At 44.9% G+C, this 21,084-nt stretch overlaps 1 protein-coding gene across 1 annotated transcript; it reads left to right on the forward strand.

Annotated features, from left to right (window-relative positions):
* The first annotated feature begins 703 nt into the window (after window positions 1-703).
* LOC126156983 (uncharacterized) lies at window positions 704-20,642 on the forward strand. Its single transcript, XM_049916345.1, has 2 exons — window positions 704-919; window positions 19,965-20,642. The coding sequence occupies exons 1-2, from the start codon at window positions 704-706 to the stop codon at window positions 20,640-20,642; spliced, it is 894 nt and encodes a 297-aa protein (XP_049772302.1).
* The last annotated feature ends 442 nt before the right edge of the window (window positions 20,643-21,084 follow it).

Consider the following 21,084-nt stretch of genomic DNA (forward strand, 5'->3'; position numbering starts at 1 on the left):
GAGGGTAAATGATTGAGTTAACACGATTTTAAAATGATTTGGCAAAGGATTATAAATGTAGAAAATTATGTTGAAACAAATAAACTGAAATAATATAATGATCGTTGTGTTTTTGATGGATATAAGAAAAAATAGACAGCACCCTACAGGGATCGTACCGACAAACTTGAACGCATCGGTCAAGTAATTTACACGCTATACTGCGGCGTCGTTTAGAATTTACACTACTTTCAATGCTCTAGTCGATCAGAAGAAATTCTGGTAATAATTTTTTTTTCTTTTGTCCATTACTCGCAAACGATGCCACGGTAAATGGTTTTAGGGTGTGATACCTTGGATGTTAAACTACAACACCGTATCAGTGGTTTTAAAAAGTCAATTCCATCCACGGTGACTTGGGACTGAATTAATAATAAAGCTCAAGCCGTAGAGTCAGCAACCAACGATATGCAACCTACGCCGCAGCATTGTCTCGCGAAGAAGCATTCTGTCGCATTTCCTGACGTCTGGGCTGCTAGATCTCACAGCGTACGTCGTACTCGGCCGCTATCCGAGCTAAAATTGCGTTCCGATTACACGAGCTTAAAAGGTCGCCTAGCGCAATATCGGCGCTGTTCGGAAACGACGCGCCCTGGAGCACGCGAGCGTCGAGCGCGGCTGGGCGGCCGCGAGTGACCGCTGTCCGGTGCGGCCAGGCGGCGCGATGCACGCGATGGGGCTGCACTCGGCGCTGGCCATCAAGCGGCAGCGCAAGCGGCGCGAGGAGCAGCGGCGGGCGCGCGAGCGCCGCTTCAGCACGCAGAGCACCGAGTCGGGCCTCACGTCGCCGCACAACAGCATCGCCAGCCTGGACCGGCAGCGCGGCACACGCCGCACCGCCGCCCACTCCAAGGCCACCGGCGACGCCGTCGGCTCCAAGGTCAGTGCCGCAAGCACGCGCCCGGATTGTTTACGTCACTCCACACCAGAAAGGCCCCTCCTATTCCTCGATAGAGACCGTAGTAAGGTATTGTTGCTGTGGCTATGGTCATCAATCCGAACACCTGTTCGACGTAGCTCTGCACGCCAGTCCATCCTGAGAGACCCATCCAATTCCCCGAAAGATGCCTTAGTACAGTACTTTTGTTGCTGTTATGATCTTCAGTCCGAAGGCCTGTCGATGTATCTCTCCACCTTACTCTCTCCTGTGCAAATCTAATCATTTCAGGATAGCATCTGCCACTTACACCCATCGAAACTTCTTACGCCAGTAACCCCACTTCCCTTGCGCTTCCCCCATTACCAAATTAACGATTTCCTGATGCTTCAGGAAATCCATCAAAAATTTGTTTTCTCTCCAGTTCAGTACCTTTACTTACCCGAGTTGCCTATCTAATAATAATCATACCACCTTTTAAAAGCTTCTATTCTCTTTTTGTCTGACTGTTTGTTGTCCTAGTTTCCCTTCTGAACATCATTACATTCCAGACAATACCTTCAGATAAAGACTTCCTAACAGACTAATACACGATGTATCAATTTTAACGGCGTATAGGTATACAGTTGAAATGACCATTAAATGTGGGCTCTAAAACGCATACCTTAAGAGATATTAGCATTTTTTAAGTAAAGAGACGGGTTGCATAGTAACAAAGATGAGCAAGTGCATTTTAGAACCCATCTTATTAGACATTTCGGTTCTTGTATGTGTTTACACAATTACGATACACCCTCTATATTTCAACTGAGGTGACAAAAGTCATGGGATACGTCCTAATATCGTGTCGGACCTCCTTTTCCGGCAGGACGACGGTTCAATCCCGCGTCCGGCCATCCTGCTTTAGGTTTTCCGTGATTTCCCTAAATCGCCCCAGGAAAATGCCGGGATGGTTCCTTTGAAAGGGCACGGCCGACTTCCTTCCCTGTCCTTCCCTAATCCGATGAGAGCGATGACCTTGCTGTCTGGTCTCCTTCCCCAAAACAACCGAACCGAACCTCCTTTTTCCCATGGTAATGCAACAAATCGATGTGCCGTGAACTCCAACAAATCGTTGGAAGTCCGCTACAGAATGCTGAGCCATGCCGCCTCTATAGCCGTCCATCATTGCGGAAGTGTTGCCAATGCAGGATTTTGTACACGTGCCGATCTCTCGATTAAGTGCCACGAACGCTCGATGAGATTCATGTTGGGCGATCTGAATGGCCAAATCATTCGTTGGAACTCTCCAGAACGTTCTTCAAAGCAGTTGCGAACAGTTGTGGCCCGGTTACAAGGCGTACTGTCACCCATAAAAATTCCATCGTTGTTTGGGAACAAGTAGCCGAGCACAACCACTTCCAGTCAGTGAGCGGTTCACTTGGACTAGAGAACCTAATCCAGTCCAAGTAAACATAGCCCACACAATTATGGAGTCACCACCAGCTTGCACAGTGGCTTCTTGACAACTTGGTTGCACGGCTTCGTGGAGTCTTCGCCTCACTCGAACCCTGCCATCACCTCATACCAATCATCTGACTAGGCCACGGTTTCCTAGTCGTCTAGAGTCCAACCGATGTGGTCATGATCCCAGGAGAGGCGCCGCAGCTGATGTCGTGACGTTAGGAAAGGCACTCGCGTCAGTCGTCTGTTGCCACAGCCCATTAACGCCAGATTTCGCAGCACTGTCCTAACGAATACGTTCGTCATACGTCCCACATTGATTTTTGCGATTATTTCACGCAGTGTTGCTTGTCTGTTACAATTGACAATTCTACCTAAACGCCGCTACTCTCGGTTGTTAAGTAAAGGATGTCTGCCAGTGCTTTGTCCGTGGTGAGAGATAATTCCTGATTTCGGTACTCTTCGCACAATCTTGCCACTGTGCGTCCTGGAATACTGAATTCCCTAACGGTTTACGAAACTGAATGTTCCTCACGTCTGGCTCCAACTATCTTTCCGCGTACAAAGTCTATTAATTGCTGTCGTGCCACCATAATCACGTCGGACACCTTTCCACTTGAATCACCGGAGTACAAATGACAGCCCCGCCAATGCACTGCCCTTTTATACCTTGTGCACCTGACATTACCGCCATCTGTATATGTACATATCACTGTCCCATGACTTTTATCACCACAGTGTATATTCAATGTTAATACAGTTCTCTTTATCGGGAACGCTATTTTGGCTTAAATGATGTCATTTTCGCTTTTAGGTGTAGCCTAAGTGTTTCTGTTGCAGTGTTGTGAAGCATCAGATTTGATGTCAATATACAGTGCAGAAATAGATTAAAAGTAACAACGTTCTTGCTGGGTCGCTCTTCGTAGTAACAGAGTAAGTGACTGTTATTAATGACATGGCTAACATGATAAATAGAGTTGTGTTATTGACCTATGCAGTTTTGTGCTCTGTTGTAGGGTGCATTTTTGTAACGATGTGTATTTGGCTTCAGAGTGGCTTAAACACTTAACACACTTAAAAGTGATTATTTCAGTTCTTTTAAGGTGGCTGCGACTATTGAGTGACTGTTCACAGTCAAGGTTCACAAACTCTCGTTTGGAAGACATTCGGCATTGTACAATTTTTGGCAAGTATTGGTCTGATTCAAAGTCCTAAGGCGGTGGGTAGACACTTGCAAGAAATTTTTCGAAGTCCAATCACGAAGCGATAAACTGGTGTAATGAATGGCAGCTAGCACTAAATGTGGAAATATGTAAGTTCATGCGGATGAGAAGGAAAAACAAACCACAATGTTGAAATACAATATTATTGGTGCGCTGCTTGACACAGTCAGGCTGATTAAATTTCTAGGCGTAACGTTGCAAAGCAATATCAAATGGAATGAGCGTGTAGGGCTATAGTAGGGAAGGTGAATGATCAACTTCGGTGTATTGGTATAATTTTAGGAAAGTGTGGTTCATCTGCAAATGAGACCGCATGCAGGACACTAATGCGACTTATTGTTGAGTACTGTTCGAGTGTTTGATATCCGCACGAGGTCTGATTAAAGGAAAACACCGAAGCAATTCAGAGGCGAGCTGTTAGATTTGTTACTGGTAGGTTCGAACAACACGCAAGTATTACGGAGATGCTCAAACTGAAATCACTAGAGGGGGGACGACTTCGAGCAGCACTATTGAGAAAATTTAGAGGACCGGCATTTGAGGCTAACTGCAGAACTATTCTACTGCCGCCAACGTACATTTCGCGTAAGTGCCATGAAGATAATATTGGAGAGAGTAGAGTTCGTATGGAGGCATAAATACAGCCGTTTTTTCCTCGCTCTATTTGCGAATGGAACAGAAAAGGAAATGACTAGTAATGGTACAGGGTACTCTCCCCAACGCACCATACGTTGTCTTGTGGAGTATCTATGTAGATGTAGATGTAGAGCGGCGGGCTCTGAAAGCTGGCTGCAGGCAGTTGTCCGCTGGTGCTCGTAATGACTAGAATGCTGGGCATCAGCTCTGTAAGTAGACCCGTCGATTCAGTCTCCAGTCCACTCTCCTTGTCGGACCGTACAGCCCACATAAATACTCGGCTGGTGGAATGATACCGAGCAACCCTCTATTTCCGCCCACGTCACAAGCGATGGAAGGTGGGGCGGAAAAAATGTCGCCCTCAGCAGGCCACACCGGGAAACGACAGCTGTAGCCGTACGTCTTCTCGCACTTAACGCCTGCCGAGCAGGCAACCCAAGGTGCACTACTGTACCGCGTCGAGTTGGTTCCGTAGGCTACAGCAAGCTGGACGTGAGTAACGCAAATCTATGTACCATATTGCGCATGTCATTAATAACAGGCATTCACTCTATTGCGATTGTGAGTGACACAGCCCTAAAAAGACTCTGTTATTTTTAACTTATTTTTGTTGCGTAATATGACATCAAATGTTATACTTGACAATGGCACAAAGCCGAGATTGCAGTAGCGCAATAAAAACAGTTTCATCTAAAAGCGAAAATGACATCATTTCAAAAAATTATAGGGGCTGTGGACCCATACTGCACAAAGATTTTCTCGTTACTGACAGTCTGCATTACTGTCTTTACTTCGGCCATTGTCAGTTAATTTGCTTCCTATTAGTGGAAGTCGTCTGTTGCTCATGGTGTCCCGTTTTCTAATTCCTCAGCATCGCCAGATTTCATTACGTTGCATTACACTACCCTCGTTAAAGCTTTCTTGATAATCATCTTATAACTTATTTTCAAGACACTATTCATTCCGATAAACATACATACCATGCCCTTAGCTTCCCCTGAACAACTACTGTGTCGTCAGCGAAACATAATGTTTTTACAATTCCAAATCAGAGCAAGCTTACATTCAAGGAGAACAGGGAATGAAATAATAAGTCTTATTAAACTGAAAAATTACTGTGAAATAAAAAGACACAACCAAAATAACAGCAATCTATTGGAAATTAGTAGTCTTTGGACATCTTTTAAAACAAAGTCATATGATGAGTAACGTCACAATGTCCACCATGGACATTGTAAAATTCTCGGATTCTCCTTGGCTCTGTTTTCTCAAGATACTCCCACTTTTATAGGGTACCCATCTTGAGGTTATCGACTGAGTCAGTAGAGTTCCTGTTGCTCGTGCCAAGCCCGCTCAGTGAGCTTGATGTCAGCAGATATCGTAGGCCGTTCCCTTCCGTTGATTCCTTCGCCCTGGAGAAAGTGTTCACCAGATGTGCAAAAAATTATAGAGGCTGTGGACCCATACCTCACAAAGATTTTCTCGTTATTGACAGTCTGCATTACTGTCTTTGCTTCGGCCATTGTCAGTTAATTTGCTTCCTATTAGCGGAAGTCGTCTGTTGCTCATGATGTCTCATTTTCTAATTCCTTCAGCATCGCCAGATTTCATTACGTTGCATTACACTGCCCTCCTTATTAAAATACGAACCATCTCAGAAATGTTGACTGTAGGGCTGGACAATAGGTTTACGGACCAAGTCCCGATACTGTACGGCCTTTAAATTACCCTCGATAGCACTGACACATGTCCTACTTCTGAATATGGTATCTGCCCAAAATGTGAGCTCTGAAACTGTGTGTCTGGGACGTGCCTTGGTACATGGCCGCCTTGACGGTCTCCTACGATAGTCATCAGGAGTCAGAAAAACCCTGCACCCGCCGGTGAAGTAGACCCGACACCACTGATCGAGAACCCATTCCAGATGGTCCATTGCCCAGTTTCTTTCCGCACGGGTTTGTTATCCCTAATGAAAAAATTGAGGTTAAAAGGCTAAAGGAGACTATTACGTACTGGATGGGTAGACACAGCTCTCTCTTTTGCCTGTTTTCTTAGCCGTGAGCGACCACTAAGAGGCAGATCTGCAACGTATTTCACGACAGCGGTTTAGTGGTCGAATGACGTCGCTGTGGTGTGCACCAATTCGGGAAGCCACTTCCCAGTGTTGACAACCCATCTTGTAGTAAAGTGGCAATGCCAACACGGTCTGAGCTTGAAACGGCCCTCCGAGGCACGTTAACTGACTGAACGGCGTGCACAAGTCGCAGAGTAGGTTACGGGATTGGATGCACAGCACGCTGTATTGATCCGCACTCAGATAGTAGTTTTACCACCATTGCAAAACGGATTGTGTAGTTGAAAGAATACTGAGGAATGGATTCCCGATAAAAATTCACAAACTAGGCAAGACATGAGGTTGATTAAAATTTTTTTGAGCAGTATATTGTCCTCACGGCCAGAGAAAACGCGGTGATTCATCCTCACGACCATAAAAGTATTAAACATATCGAACCATGCTGTTGGGATATTGTGTTTTTTTCTTGTTGTCTGAAGACTGATTTGAAGGAGCTCTCCACACTACTCTGTCTTGCGAAAGTCTCTTCACCTTTGCCTAACCACTACAGACTACATCCACTTGAGTGTGTTTACTTTGTCAAACTTTGGTCTCCCTGTATAATTGTTACCGTGTCCTCCAAGTCCCCTCCATTACCAAATTAACTACTCCTTTAAGCTTTTGATGTGTCCCATCAACCTTTCCCTTCCTTTAGTCGAGACTTGCAATACATTTTTTTAGTGGACGTACTATTATGTTCAGAGGTGTAGTCCACTACTTGGAACATTGCCTTCGCTAAATAAAAGAGGTCACCTAAAATGTCGTCACCCGTCCTACAAGCCACCTTGTTCTTTGCTGCAAGCATACGACTCCACTGAAAGCCATGACATGGCTGCTCATGCATTTACAAAACCTCGATCATGGTTGGAAGAACCTTTGGTTTCCATGCTACTACTGATATCCACTCATAAATATGCTTTTCCTTACTTAATAAGTGACTGCAGTATGACGTTTCCATGGATGATTATTCCATATATGATGCTAGTTGTATCCTTGTTACCTCTTCTGTGTAATCATCTTATTTAGTAGCCGTTTGGGAATAATAACGCTTTCTTCTATCAAAACCTTTTAATTATTTCTTTACAGTTTCTCCATCTGGCCACTTAGTAACACATGAGCATCAGATCAATAGTATTTTAAAATCGAGATTCTAATTTATCTAAAGGATCTATTTTTCTTAACACACATCTAATCCACTGGTATACGTATTTATGTTGTTTAATTCTTCGTCCATATAAGATGAATAGACATAATGATAGATTTAAAAGCTACGGGGGCATGACTCGAAAAAATCAGCTTCGTTACACGAGACATCTTTATTTAAGCAACAGTTTCTTTTTACACCCATCAAATGACAATTTAAAAAATTCTTGGGTACCTTGAGACAGCGTATTAAGACAGGTATGATCGTAGATATGCTATTATTAAGCCGTATGTAAAGTAAAAATAAAGAGAAAATGCTGAGGCAGTTCTCGAAAACCACGCCGATCCGAGTGAATAAGGTTTGTAAATTGATCTATATTAACACATTTCAGGAAAGCTTGAGACTCACTTTCAACCAAATCAGCAACAACAGCTGGTAATAAACAATGCATAGATTCAACCCATGAAAGACATAGAGAAAGTATGAAAATGGACTTGAAAATCAGAATTACGTTTAATCAAACTGTAAAAAAGAAAATTATTCAGATTAGCAATGATATTATAGAACCAGTTGATGAGCTTTTGTATTCATTCAGTTGAAGACAATGTGGCGTGGAAATGTGACTGGCAATAGCTGTACTAACTAAATGGTATTTCCAGGACTGAGCTCTCAATACATCTGAAAACGAACATTTGTAAACTGTATATATTATCAGGTTTGACCAAATGTGGCAATGTGAAAACCACTCAGAAACTCTCTCAGCTAGAAATGGGCAGACACATGTTCGGAATTACTCAAGAAAAAAATAAATGGATCAGAAAAAAGACTGGCGTGGACCGCGTGGTTATTTCTATACTGAAAATGAAATGGATTAATTGCCAGGTTAATCCATAATAACTGGAACAAATAAATTTTTTGTTGTATTCTAAGAGATTTTAAATGAGTGAGACGATACCCTGATGGAAAGTAAAAAAAATCATTAGAAAACATGGGGGAGCAGTGTGGCTTAGGTATAGCTAAGGACCGTAATGCAAGAAGTCTGAAGAAGACCTTTACCCAGAAGTTGATAGTAAATGATATTGATGAAGATGGTTATCATGGGAATGACTGGTGTAAATAGTATTACTTCATAGAGACATCATCTTCTCTATTTATTTATTTCCTGCCCTTACATCCTTTTCCTTCTCAGAGGAGGTGGCGTAATGCTGCGTAATGTGCTGCGACGGTAGACGGTGCTGATTCTGAATTAAAACACGTAATGCTTCTTTTTCACTGCAGTGCCCCATAAATGAAGAAATTAAGACACTATAGAGCAAGTACCATTTTCTCTCTGTTACAACAGTTTACAGATTAGACTAAACATTAGAAATGCCATAATGACAGATTACAATTAAGGACCGGCACACAACATGAATATACTCTTTTTTTCTCGGGCAGGCTCTTCTTCGTGAACTAGGTAAAGGTAGAACTGCCGCAGATTATTTCACTCAAATAGTCATGGTCCACCAAATGATAAGCTTCTGCTGCAACTTCTGTATTTACAGCAGCGAATTCACTCTTTGTTCTCTCGTATCTGTTTCTTCAAACCATTCTCCAACTCAAATATGCTAACTAACCTCTTCGCTAACTGTTATTTACTATATACAAGGGTTGGAACTGCAATAGTGGCAACTATTTATTTACAGCACGTACAAAATAGATACGTGTTTCAAAGTTTTACTGACCTTCAAAGTAGTCACCAGCATTGTGTACAACCCCTTGCCAGCGATGTGGAAGTCGTAGGATACTCTTAGCAGTGCCAGTTGTGTTGGCAGTTCGAGCGGCGCGGTCTATTGCCCGACGAATTTGTATCAGTTCTGAAACGAATGCCGTGAAGTGTTTCCTTCAGTTTATAAATCGAGTTGAACTCACGAGGTGTTAGGTCAGGAGAGTGCAGTAAGTGGTATAGCACTTAGCAGCCCCATCAGTCAAACAAATCAGTAACAACTTGCACTGTAGATGCTTGCGCATTGTCGTGGAAAATGATGGTCAGGTCCTGCAGAAAGTGTCATCACTTATGTCTCTAAGCTGGTCGTAGGTTGTGTTCCAAAACTGAACAGCATAGAGACAGAAGTGATGACACTTTCTGCAGGACCTCACCATCATTTTGCACGACAATGTTCACGCACGTACAGTGCAAGCTGTTACTGATTCGTCTGACTGATGAGGCTGCTAAGTACTGTACCACCTACTGCACTCCCCTGACTTAAGCCCTCGTGAGTTCAACTCGAATTCTAAACTGAAGGAAACACTTCACGGCATTCGCTTCAGAACTGATACAAATTCGTCGGGCAATAGACCGCGCCGGTCGAACTGTCAACACAACTGGCACTGCTAAGAGTATCCTACGACTTCCACATCGCTGGCAGGGGGTTATACACAATGCTGGTGACTACTTTGAAGGTCAGTAAAACTTTCAAACACGTATCTATTTTGTACGAGCTGCAAATAAATAGTTGTCACTATTAAAGTTCGAACCCTCGTATTTCGCATTCAATCATTGTCCCTACATTTTCATGTCCTCAGCATAAATCTGTAGAAGAAACGTCAATGTCTGATCACCGAAAATGTTCAAATAAACGTCCTGGAGCTTATTCATGGTAACCTGGAGTGAGTGGGCCCATATGTACTATGAAAACCATCCCCAAATCATCACAGAACCACCTCTGCTCCTCCACGAACTGCGGGATAAACGACTCTCCGAGCCGTCGGTGCACACGACGTTTTGTGTCATTTGAACAGAGGCGAAAGGAAGATTCGTCGGACTCACTACACGTCTCCAGTCAATCACTGTCCAGTTTCTGTGTTGTTTGTTTTGGAAGGCGTGCAGCTTTATGTACCACTGTGTCCAATGGTATTTTGCTACGTAAGTGACTCCAAGTGTCCATTTGATGCAGTTCTCTTCCCAAAGTTCGCTCGGGAAGAGGTTGAGATCTACGTTCACTGACAGCAGAAAATCCTGTTGAACTTGAAACCGATTGTCATTGGCAAAGCGTGACGCTCGTCACTGCGCTCTGGCGGTTAGGATCTTTTTACGACCACTGTTTTTCCGTCATGTTACACCACTGCGAGTGGTACAACATACCTAGAAGACACGTAGTACAGTCCTTGTTGATACACCACGAAATCTGGGCAAATCAATTCAGAGTGTAGTTGGTCACGGACACGTCTTAACACGGTAACTCCTTCTTTTCTGGCTGGTTTCACGCGGCATGACACGATTTCCTCTCCTGTGCCGACCTTTTCATCTCACAGTACAGTTATCTAAGTCCTCAGTTATTTGCTAGATTTGCTGGATGTATTCGATTCTCTGTCTTGCTCTTCAGTCTTTAGTTTTTACCCTCTACAGCTCCCCCTGGTGCCAAGAAAGTTATTCCCTGATGTATTAACAGATGTCCTATCATCCTGTCCCTTCTTTTCGTCAGTGTTTTCCATACATTCCTTTCCTCGCCGATTCTACGGAGAATCTCTCATTCCTTACCTAACCAGGCCACCTAATTTTCAACATTCTTCTCTAGCACTATATTTTAAACGCTTCGATTCTCTTCTCTTCCGGTTTTCCCACTATCATAAAATGCTGTGCTCCAAATGTAAATTCTCAGAAATTTCTTCCTCAAATTAAGACCTGTGTTTGATACCAGTAGGCGTCTCTTTGACGGGAATGCATTCTTTGCCTGTGCTGGTCTGCCTTTTACAGTCTCCCTGCTTCGTTCGCTACGGGTTATTTTGCTTCCAAGACAGCAGAATTCGTTAACTTAGTCTACTTCGTGATCAGCACTTTTGATGTTGCTCGTTAATCATTAGTGCTGCGTATCATTACTTTGTCATTCTTCCCATTTTATCTCAATCCATATTCTATACTCATTAGGCTGTTCATTCCATTCAACACATGCTGTAAATTCTCCCACACTTTCAATGAGTATAGCAATCTCATCTACGAATCTTACGATTGATATCCTTTCACCTTGAATTTTAATCCCTCCCTGAAAGATTTCTTTCATTTGTTTTATTGTTTCTTCGATCTATTGATTGAACAGTAGGGACAAAAGGCTGCATCCCTGTCTTACATCCTTATTAATCCATGAACTTCATTCTTGGTCAGTCACTTCTATTGTTCCCTTTTGGTTCATATACATACTGTATATTACCAGTCTTTCGCTATAGCTTACTCTTATCTTTCTCAAAATTTCGAACTTTTTGCCCACTTCACACTGTCGAACACTTTCTCCAGGTCGACAGATCCTCTGAGCGTGTCCTTATTTTCCACAGTCTTGCTTCCATTATCAACCGCAATGTCCGGAATGCCTCTCTGGTGCTTTTACCTTCCCTAAAGTCAAACTGATCGTCATCTATCAGATCTTCAGTTTTCTTTTCCATTCTTCTGTATTTTATCATTGTCAGCAAGTTGGACGCATGAGCTGTTAATGTGACTGTGCCATAATTCTCGCACTTGTCAACTCTTGGAACTTCGGACTTTTGTGGATGATGTTCCCTAAAGTCTGATGGTATATGGTCAGTCTCTTACATTCTACAAACCAACATGAATAATCGTTTTGTTGCCATTCCCGCAATGATTTTAGAAATTCCGATGGAATGTTATTTGTCGCTTCTGGCTTACTGGATCTCAAGTCTTCCAGAGCTATTTTAAATTGTAATTCCAACACTGCATCTCCTATCTCTTCCCTATGGACCCCTGCTTCTTCTTCTATCACGCCATCAGGCAACTCTTCCCTCTAACATTTTTTTTCAGTGATCTAACTCCCAAAATATCATATTTACTAAATCAACACCATCCCCGCGTTAGATCGAATTCTTTTTGGAACGTCCCTCTTAGTGCTCCACATAGTTAATCTCGTTCCAACTTTGCTTCCAGTTTAAGTGACTTCATCAGACTATTAGTATGGATACTGCGACCATTTGCAAGTGCATCTAAGTGTCGTGTCTTTTGCGCTTGAGTACGATGCATACAACTTTCTGGATTACGTAAAGTCGCCACTAACTCAGTTAATAGTCCAGCTTGGTGCAAAATATATAGTGGATGCAAATACCCACTATTTGAGCCATGACTGGCTCCAAAGCCGTCTCATGGACAAATATTTTTTTTTATTTTTTTTTAAAAAAAAGCGCTCTACTTTTACACTCCGCAAGTCAGGTAGCGGTGTGTGGCAGAGGGTATCCCTGTCTTATTTTCCTCGCTCCTCTGTTCCATTCGCGAATTATGTGTTGGAAGAATGACTGTCTATAAACTTCGTGTGAGCTCTAATTTATCTCATTTTCTAATCTATGTCATTTCGTGAGATATTTGGGAGGAAGAAGTATGTTGTGCGACTCTTCTTCGAACGTGCTTCCCTTGAAACGATTACTACTGGACCACATTGAACAATGCTGTACCAGTCTCCGTTGGATCTTCTGATCTTCTCTATCTCTCCTGTTACTCCTACTTGATAAGAGTCCCATATTAATTAACAATACTAAAGAATTGGTCGAGCAAATGTTTCGTAAGCCACTTATTTAGTGGGTAAATTACATGTCCCTAAGATTCTTCCAACGAATCTCAGCCTGGCATCGACATTTTCTACGATTAACACTATGTGCTCATTTCTCTTTTGTCGCGCCAGACAGTTACTCCCACGTATTTCGAGGTAATTACTCTTTCTAGTATTTAACACCAGTAGTGTGATCACAAGTTAATACGATCTGTTTTTTCTTCATGTGTGGGTCCACAGCCTCGCACTATTTCCTGAATGATGAAAATTTTTTAGAAAAAAAAACACCGTTGGCTGTCAAATTTTGTTATGCTAGATGACTTTCATTGTACCATATATATACTTTACTACTCATTTTCGGCCTGTGGCCATTTTCAAATGTATTTGCGTCTGCGATACTTGTGTTACATACAGGGTGGTTATAACTAAACTTTCGCTACTTAAGAGGCCCCCTTGAAAAATAAGTGATCATAGGACAATTAAATTTTGTGGAGACATTTGTAAGGAGATGCGAAAGAGAAAAGACGAACAAACCATTGAAAGAAAGGCATTTTAATTTTCAGGAGGGAGGGTAACAGATGTTAACTGCGCACCATGTTAAGGTTCCAGGCTGCAAACGTTGCTCATTATGGCGACCAGCTGCATCCACGACAGTCTGGAACCGCATTATAGATTGCTCTACTGCTTCCCGAAACACGTCAGGTGCGATGTTGGCTACCTCCCTTGCTATGCTCAACCTACAACGTGTGTTACTGTCCCGTTGATAAACCTTGTCCTTCAGGAAACTTTACATCAAGAAGTCACACCGCGTCAGACCTTGTGATCCTGGTTGCCATGCAGTTTGGAACGATCGGCCAATGATTAGGTTTTCTCACGGAGTTACCAAGTGATCTCATGAGCAGTGAGAGGTGGACCTCCATCGTGCATAGAAACAGTTCAGTCCAAAGCACCTCTCTCCCGTAGAGCAGGGATCATATGTTGGCGAAGCAGATCACAGTAAAGCGTGTCGTTCACGTTACACGTTTTTCGTCCTCGAGGTCCGAGTTCCGTACCAATACCGGCGCTTAACTACAGGCTATGACACAATCACTACTAATAATGCAAGTCCTGAGGCGCATAGTCTCAACATCATTCCTCTAAATTTGAATACCAATACAGTCCATAGAATGGCTCAAGTAGCGATAATTTAATTATTCCACCCTGTACAAAAACAGTTTAGTGGTAGGCGGAAACCAATCTTTTTATTCACACACACACACGTCGAAAGTCTACATATGGAAACAAATGTCCGTTTCCATGTAGCACTAAATAAGTTTTATACGCGACGGCCATTGCTGGAGCAATGGCCACAGACCACGACTGTCCAGTAATGTCATATGCATAGATATATATTTTTGTGCAATAACGATCATCTTGCATAATGTAATATGACGGCCTAGTTTGGTTTTATAACATTGTTTCATCATTCAGAAAGTAGGAACACAGCTCGCAGTTTGCACACAGCTTAGCCGGTATTTTAATTAGTCTCGGTCGTTAGTGCCCACTCGTATAAGGGGCAGTCCGTTGAAAACGATACACGTGGAGAAAAGTAAGTGAACTGTTTTTTTTTTATTTCAAAAGTAATCACCATAACTATTAATATACACTCCTGGAAATGGAAAAAAGAACACATTGACACCGCTGTGTCAGACCCACCATACTTGCTCCGGACACTGCGAGAGGGCTGTACAAGCAATGATCACACGCACGGCACAGCGGACACACCAGGAACCGCGGTGTTGGCCGTCGAATGGCGCTAGCTGCGCAGCATTTGTGCACCGCCGCCGTCAGTGTCAGCCAGTTTGCCGTGGCATACGGAGCTCCATCGCAGTCTTTAACACTGGTAGCATGCCGTGACAGCGTGGACGTGAACCGTATGTGCAGTTGACGGACTTTGAGCGAGGGCGTATAGTGGGCATGCGGGAGGCCGGGTGGACGTACCGCCGAATTGCTCAACACGTGGGGCGTGAGGTCTCCACAGTACATCGATGTTGTCGCCAGTGGTCGGCGGAAGGTGCACGTGCCCGTCGACCTGGGACCGGACCGCAGCGACGCACGGATGCACGCCAAGACCGTAGGATCCTACGCAGTGCCGTAGGGGACCGCACCGACACTTCCCAGCAAATTAGGGACACTGTTGCTCCTGGGGTATCGGCGAGGACCATTCGCAACCGTCTCCATGAAGCTGGGCTACGGTCCCGCACACCGTTAGGCCGTCTTCCGCTCACGCCCCAACATCGTGCAGCCCGCCTCCAGTGGTGTCGCGACAGGCGTGAATGGAGGGACGAATGGAGACGTGTCGTCTTCAGCGATGAGAGTCGCTTCTGCCTTGGTGCCAATGATGGTCGTATGCGTGTTTGGCGCCGTGCAGGTGAGCGCCACAATCAGGACTGCATACGACCGAGGCACACAGGGGCAACACCCGGCATCATGGTGTGGGGAGCGATCTCCTACACTGGCCGTACACCACTGGTGATCGTCGAGGGGACACTGAATAGTGCACGGTACATCCAAACCGTCATCGAACCCATCGTTCTACCATTCCTTGACCGGCCAGGGAACTTGCTGTTCCAACAGGACAATGCACGTCCGCATGTATCCCATGCCACCCAACGTGCTCTAGAAGGTGTAAGTCAACTACCCTGGCCAGAAAGATCTCCGGATCTGTCCCCCATTGAGCATGTTTGGGACTGGATGAAGCGTCGTCTCACGCGGTCTGCACGTCCAGCACGAACGCTGGTCCAACTGAGGCGCCAGGTGGAAATGGCATGGCAAGCCGTTCCACAGGACTACATCCAGCATCTCTACGATCGTCTCCATGGGAGAATAGCAGCCTGCATTGCTGCGAAAGGTGGATATACACTGTATTAGTGCCGACATTGTGCATGCTCTGTTGCCTGTGTCTATATGCCTCTGATTCTGTCAGTGTGATCATGTGATGTATCTGACCCCAGGAATGTGTCAATAAAGTTTCCCCTTCCTGGGACAATGAATTCACGGTGTTCTTATTTCAATTTCCAGGAGTGTATTTGTTCCATTGTGGGACAAGATGGTCAGTGCCTTCAAGGAAAAAGTTTCTTCAGGGAAGCAAAATTGTAGAAATCGCTTGGAGAGAGATCAGGAAGGTATGGAGAATGTGTAAGGGCTCACATATTGCCTAGCTTGTTTCGACTGCTTTGCATAAATATCGGTAGAAAGCCCTTACACATCTTCCATACAGTCCCCATCTGTCGCCATGCAATTTCAATATTTTTGGATTCCTGTAGAAAAACATTCAGCGACGTAGATTTGCTTCGGACGAAGAGCTGGACGCATGGGTACAGTTATAGTTCCTTAGGCAACCGTAAACATTTTTCGATGGGGACAATGACCACATTGTCTGACAGTGAGATAAGCGTATTAAGAGATATGGCGATTATTTTCGAACTAATGAAGAGTCTACCTCCTTTTTTAGGGTTCCGTGCCTCAATGTGTAAAAATGAAATCCCTATAGAATAGCTTTCTTGTCCGTTTGTCTGTATGCCTATCTGTCCGCCTGTTAAGAACCCCTTTTTCTCAGGAACATGTGGACGTATCAGATTCAAATTTATGTCACATATTAAGGTCTACGGTCCCTTGGGAATATAATAGTTTAAAGCCTGTAAGACAACTTGCTCATCAAAACCTATAGTGCACTTACTGTTGACCTAGCATCAGAAAATTTGACGATATGCAAGATTTCGCAGTACAAGTAAAGGGAAAAAAATCCAATAATTTTTAATTTGAAATTATATAACATGAAAAAAATATTATTTTTTTTTTTTTTTGTAATTTTCTTATCCGTCTGTCTGCTTGTCTGTCCGCCTGTTAAGACTCTTTTTCTACGGAAACATTTTGCGCATCAAGTTCAAATTAATGTCAGAAGCTTAGGTTTTTGATCCTTTGGCAGTGTAAAAAACGTAAGCTTCTAAGTCAGTGAAATCAAAACGTATTGACATTTATGTCACATATTTTCATACTTGCAAACTCACTAATGGAACTTATAGTGTACTTAATGTTGATCTAGAATCATGGAGTTCGACTAGAAGCAAGGTATAACAAAACAAGTAAAGGAAAAATTCGAAAACTGTTAATTTGTAATTGTATAACATCAAATATATATAGGGTGTATCATAATGAATGACGTAAACGCATACGGTTGAAAGTACACGATACTAGAAGCAAAAAAGTCTCAGTAAACGTAGGGTCGAAAATGCATACCTTAAGAGCTACGAGCAATTTTTCATCTTCGATACTGTGAACCAAATCTCTTCTACTGCAAGTTCTTTGCTTTCCACATTTTGGGAAGTAGTAGTATTGACCAAAACAAGAAAAAAAATGTCCAGTAAACATGTGCTCTAAAATGCATACCTTGAGTGCTGTGACCACGTGCTCATCTTCGCTACTTGGCAACACAACTCTTCTAGTGATATATACAGGGTGGTCCATTGATCGTGACCGGGCCAAATATCTCACGAAATAAGCGTCAAACGAAAAAACTACAAAGAACGAAACTAGTCTAGCTTGAAGGGGGAAATCAGATGGCGCTATGGTTGGCCCGCTAGATGGCGCTGCCATAGGTCAAACGGATATCAACTGCATTTTTTTAAAATAGGAACCCCCATTTTTAATGACATATTAGTGTAGTACGTAAAGAAATATGAATCTTTTAGTTGGGCCACTTTTTTCGCTTTGTGATAGAAAGCGCTGTAATAGTCACAAACATATGGCTCACAATTTTAAACGAGCAGTTGGTAACAGGTAGGTTTTTTAAATTAAAATACAGAACGTAGGTACATTTGAACATTTTATTTCGGTTGTTCCAATGTGATACATGTACCTTTGTGAAATTATCATTTCTGAAAACTCATACTGTTATAGCGTGATTACCAGTAAATACCATATTAATGCAATAAATGCTCAAAATGATGTCCGTCAACCTCATTTCATCTGGCACGTAATGTACGCACATGCATTGACAATGCGAGGGATTAGCCGAGCGGTCTAAGGCGCTACAGTCATGGACTGTTTGTAAGCTTAGGGACTGATGACCTTAGCAGTTAAGTCCCATAAAATTTCACACACACGTCGACGCATGTTGTCAGGCGTTGTCGGTGGATCACGATAGCAAATATCCTTCAACTTTCCCCACAGAAGGAAATCCGGGGACGTCAGATCCGGTGAACGTGCGAGCCATGATAGGTGCTTCGACGACCAATCCACCTGTCATGAAATATGCTATTCAATACCGCTTGAACCGAACGCGAGCTATGTGCCGGACATCCATCATATTGGAAGTACATCGCCATGCTGTCATCCATTGAAACATCTTGTAGTAACATCGGTAGAACATTACGTAGGAAATCAGCATACATAGCACCATTTAGATTGCCATCGATAAAATGCGGGCCAATTAACCTTCCTCCCATAATGCCGCACCATACATTAACTCGCCAAGGTCGCCGATGTTCCACTTGTCGCAGCCATCGTGGATTTTCCGTTGCCCAATAGTGCGTATTATGCCGTTTTACGTTACCGCTATTGGTGAATGACGCTTCGTCGCTAAATAGAACGCGTGCAGCCGGCCGCGGTGGCCGAGCGGTTCTACGCGACTGCTACGATCGCAGGTTCGAATCCTTCCTTGGCCATGGATGTGTGTGATGTCCTTAGGTTAGTTAGGTTTAAGTAGTTCTAAGCTCTAGGGGACTGATGACCTCAGATGTTAAGTCCCATAGTGCTCAGAGCCATTTGAACCATTTTTAGAACGGGTGCAAAAAATCTGTCATCGTCCCGTAATTGCTCTTGTGCCCAGTGGCAGAACTGTACACGACGTTCAAAGTCGTCGACATGCAATTCCTGGTGCATAGAAATGTGGTAGGGGTGCAATCGATGTTGATGTAGCATTCCCAACACCGACGTTTTCGAGGTTTCCGATTGTCGCGCAATTTGTCTGCTACTGATGTGCGGATTAGCCGCGACAGCAGCTAAAACACCTACTTGGGCATCATCATTTGTTGCTGGTCGTGGTTGACGTTTCACGTGTGTCTGAACACTTCTTGCTTCCTTAAATAACGTAACTATCCGGCGAACGGTCCGGACACTTGGATTGTGTCGTCCAGGATACCGAGCAGCATACATAGCACACGCCCGTTGGGCATTTTGATCACAATAGCCATACATCAACACGACATTGACCTTTTCCGCAATTGGGAAACGGTCCATTTTAACACGGGTAACGTATCACGAAGCAAATACCGTCCGCACTATCGGAATGTTACATGATACGACGCTTGTGACTATTACAGCGCCATCTATCACAAAACTAAAAAAAGTAGTCCAACTAAAAGATTCATATTTCTTTACGTAGTACATGAATATGTAATGAAAACGGTGGTTCCTAATTTAAAAAACGCAGTTGATATCCGTTTGACCTATGGGAGCGCCACCTAGCGGGCCAAACATAGAGCCATCTGGTTTCCCCCTTCAAGCTAGACGAGTTTCGTTCTTAGTAGTTTTTCCGTTTGACGCTTTTTTCGTGAGATATTTGGCCCGGTCACTACCAATGGAGGACCCTGTATATCCGACTGCAGACCTAAAATTAAAACATTCTCGAAAGTCTAGGAATTTCAGGGACCGATATCTTGACAGTATCACTGTCGGTCATCCTCGATTCCTGGGTTGAATGTACTGTCTATATACATAATCAAGTCTGTACGGAATCTTCAGTGCGCGAGTCCTATTCGGACATGGTCAGTTTTTTTATTTATTTTTTTTTTCTTCATCTGTCTCGTTTTCATTTGACTGCTCCTTATAGTTTGCTTCCCCGTAGCACTTCCGTTGGCCGCGCATTCGATGCTTCAGATGGAAGCGGCAGACACTGTGGTGACGTCGGTGTGTGTGGCTGCAGGTGGTGACCAGCGTGGGCATGATGCACATCGGCGTGGTGTTCCTGGTGCTGGGCGCCTTCCTGCTGGTGTCGGGGCTGCTGCCCACCGACCTCACCTCCTGGAGCACGCTGCCCGGCGGCGCCTGGTTCAACGAGCTGTCCATCACGGGCGCGTTCGCCCTGTTCATCGGCGTCTTCCTCGTGGTGCTGAACCGCATCATCTCGAAGCGCGAGGAGGACGTGCTGAACGAGTACGTGCAGCGGCAGCTGACGCGCTCGCGCTCGGGCCACCGGCTGGTGCGCGACGTGGAGACGGGCTGCCTGACGACGCGCGCGCAGCAGCGGCCGCGCACCACCGAGGAGTCGGCCGCGTCGACGCCGGACCCCGAGGCGGCGGAGCCCGCGCCGCTGCACCTGCCGGCGGGCGGCGCGCTCGCCGGGGGCGGGCCGGCCTCGCCGCGCTCGCCGCCGCTCGCCGACGGCCTGCTGTCGCCGCACCACCAGCTGGAGCAGATCGCCGAGGAGGAGCCGCTGCCCGCGCTCGCGCCCTACTGCGAGAAGGGCGAGGACGAGGCGCGCGGCCGCCACGGCAAGGACGTCTGCTCCAACGGCTCCACCACCGGCGGCAGCCTCAGCCCCGGGTCGCCGTCCGAGACGCAGGAGCTGCTGTCGGCGCGCGCGCGCTTCCTCAACATGTGAGAGCTGGCCGCGTGCGACTCCCCCCCGCCCCTGTACAAGGCCTCGCCCGCGGCGACCCACCACTTCTACGTCCCGCTGCCGCTGGCGCCGCACCAGGTGGTCAAGACCTCGCGCCTCTGAGGGCCGCGCGGGGTCGCACGCGCCGCTTCCTTCCTTCTCAGCCGAGCCGCCGGCTCCTCTTCTCCCTGGGCTGTAGCCGTAACTCTGACACCTGCGCCTTACAGTCCGTCTACACTGTCGGTCACCCGAGAAAGCTAGGAGGACCAGTTCCGGAGTTGGAGAGAAGACTAAATATAAATAAATCATTTTTCTGCGTCAGCTGCTTCTTAATTATACCACTGTCCGCTTCGATTGTCGTCACCGTCATACCTAGTTGGAGAGTTGCACGGTTTCATTCTCGGCGTCAGTGCAGAGCACGGATTCCTTTTCACAACAGCAGGCC

Source organism: Schistocerca cancellata, chromosome 2 (assembly GCF_023864275.1).
Source record: "Schistocerca cancellata isolate TAMUIC-IGC-003103 chromosome 2, iqSchCanc2.1, whole genome shotgun sequence".
In the NCBI taxonomy this organism is placed as follows: domain Eukaryota; kingdom Metazoa; phylum Arthropoda; class Insecta; order Orthoptera; family Acrididae; genus Schistocerca; species Schistocerca cancellata.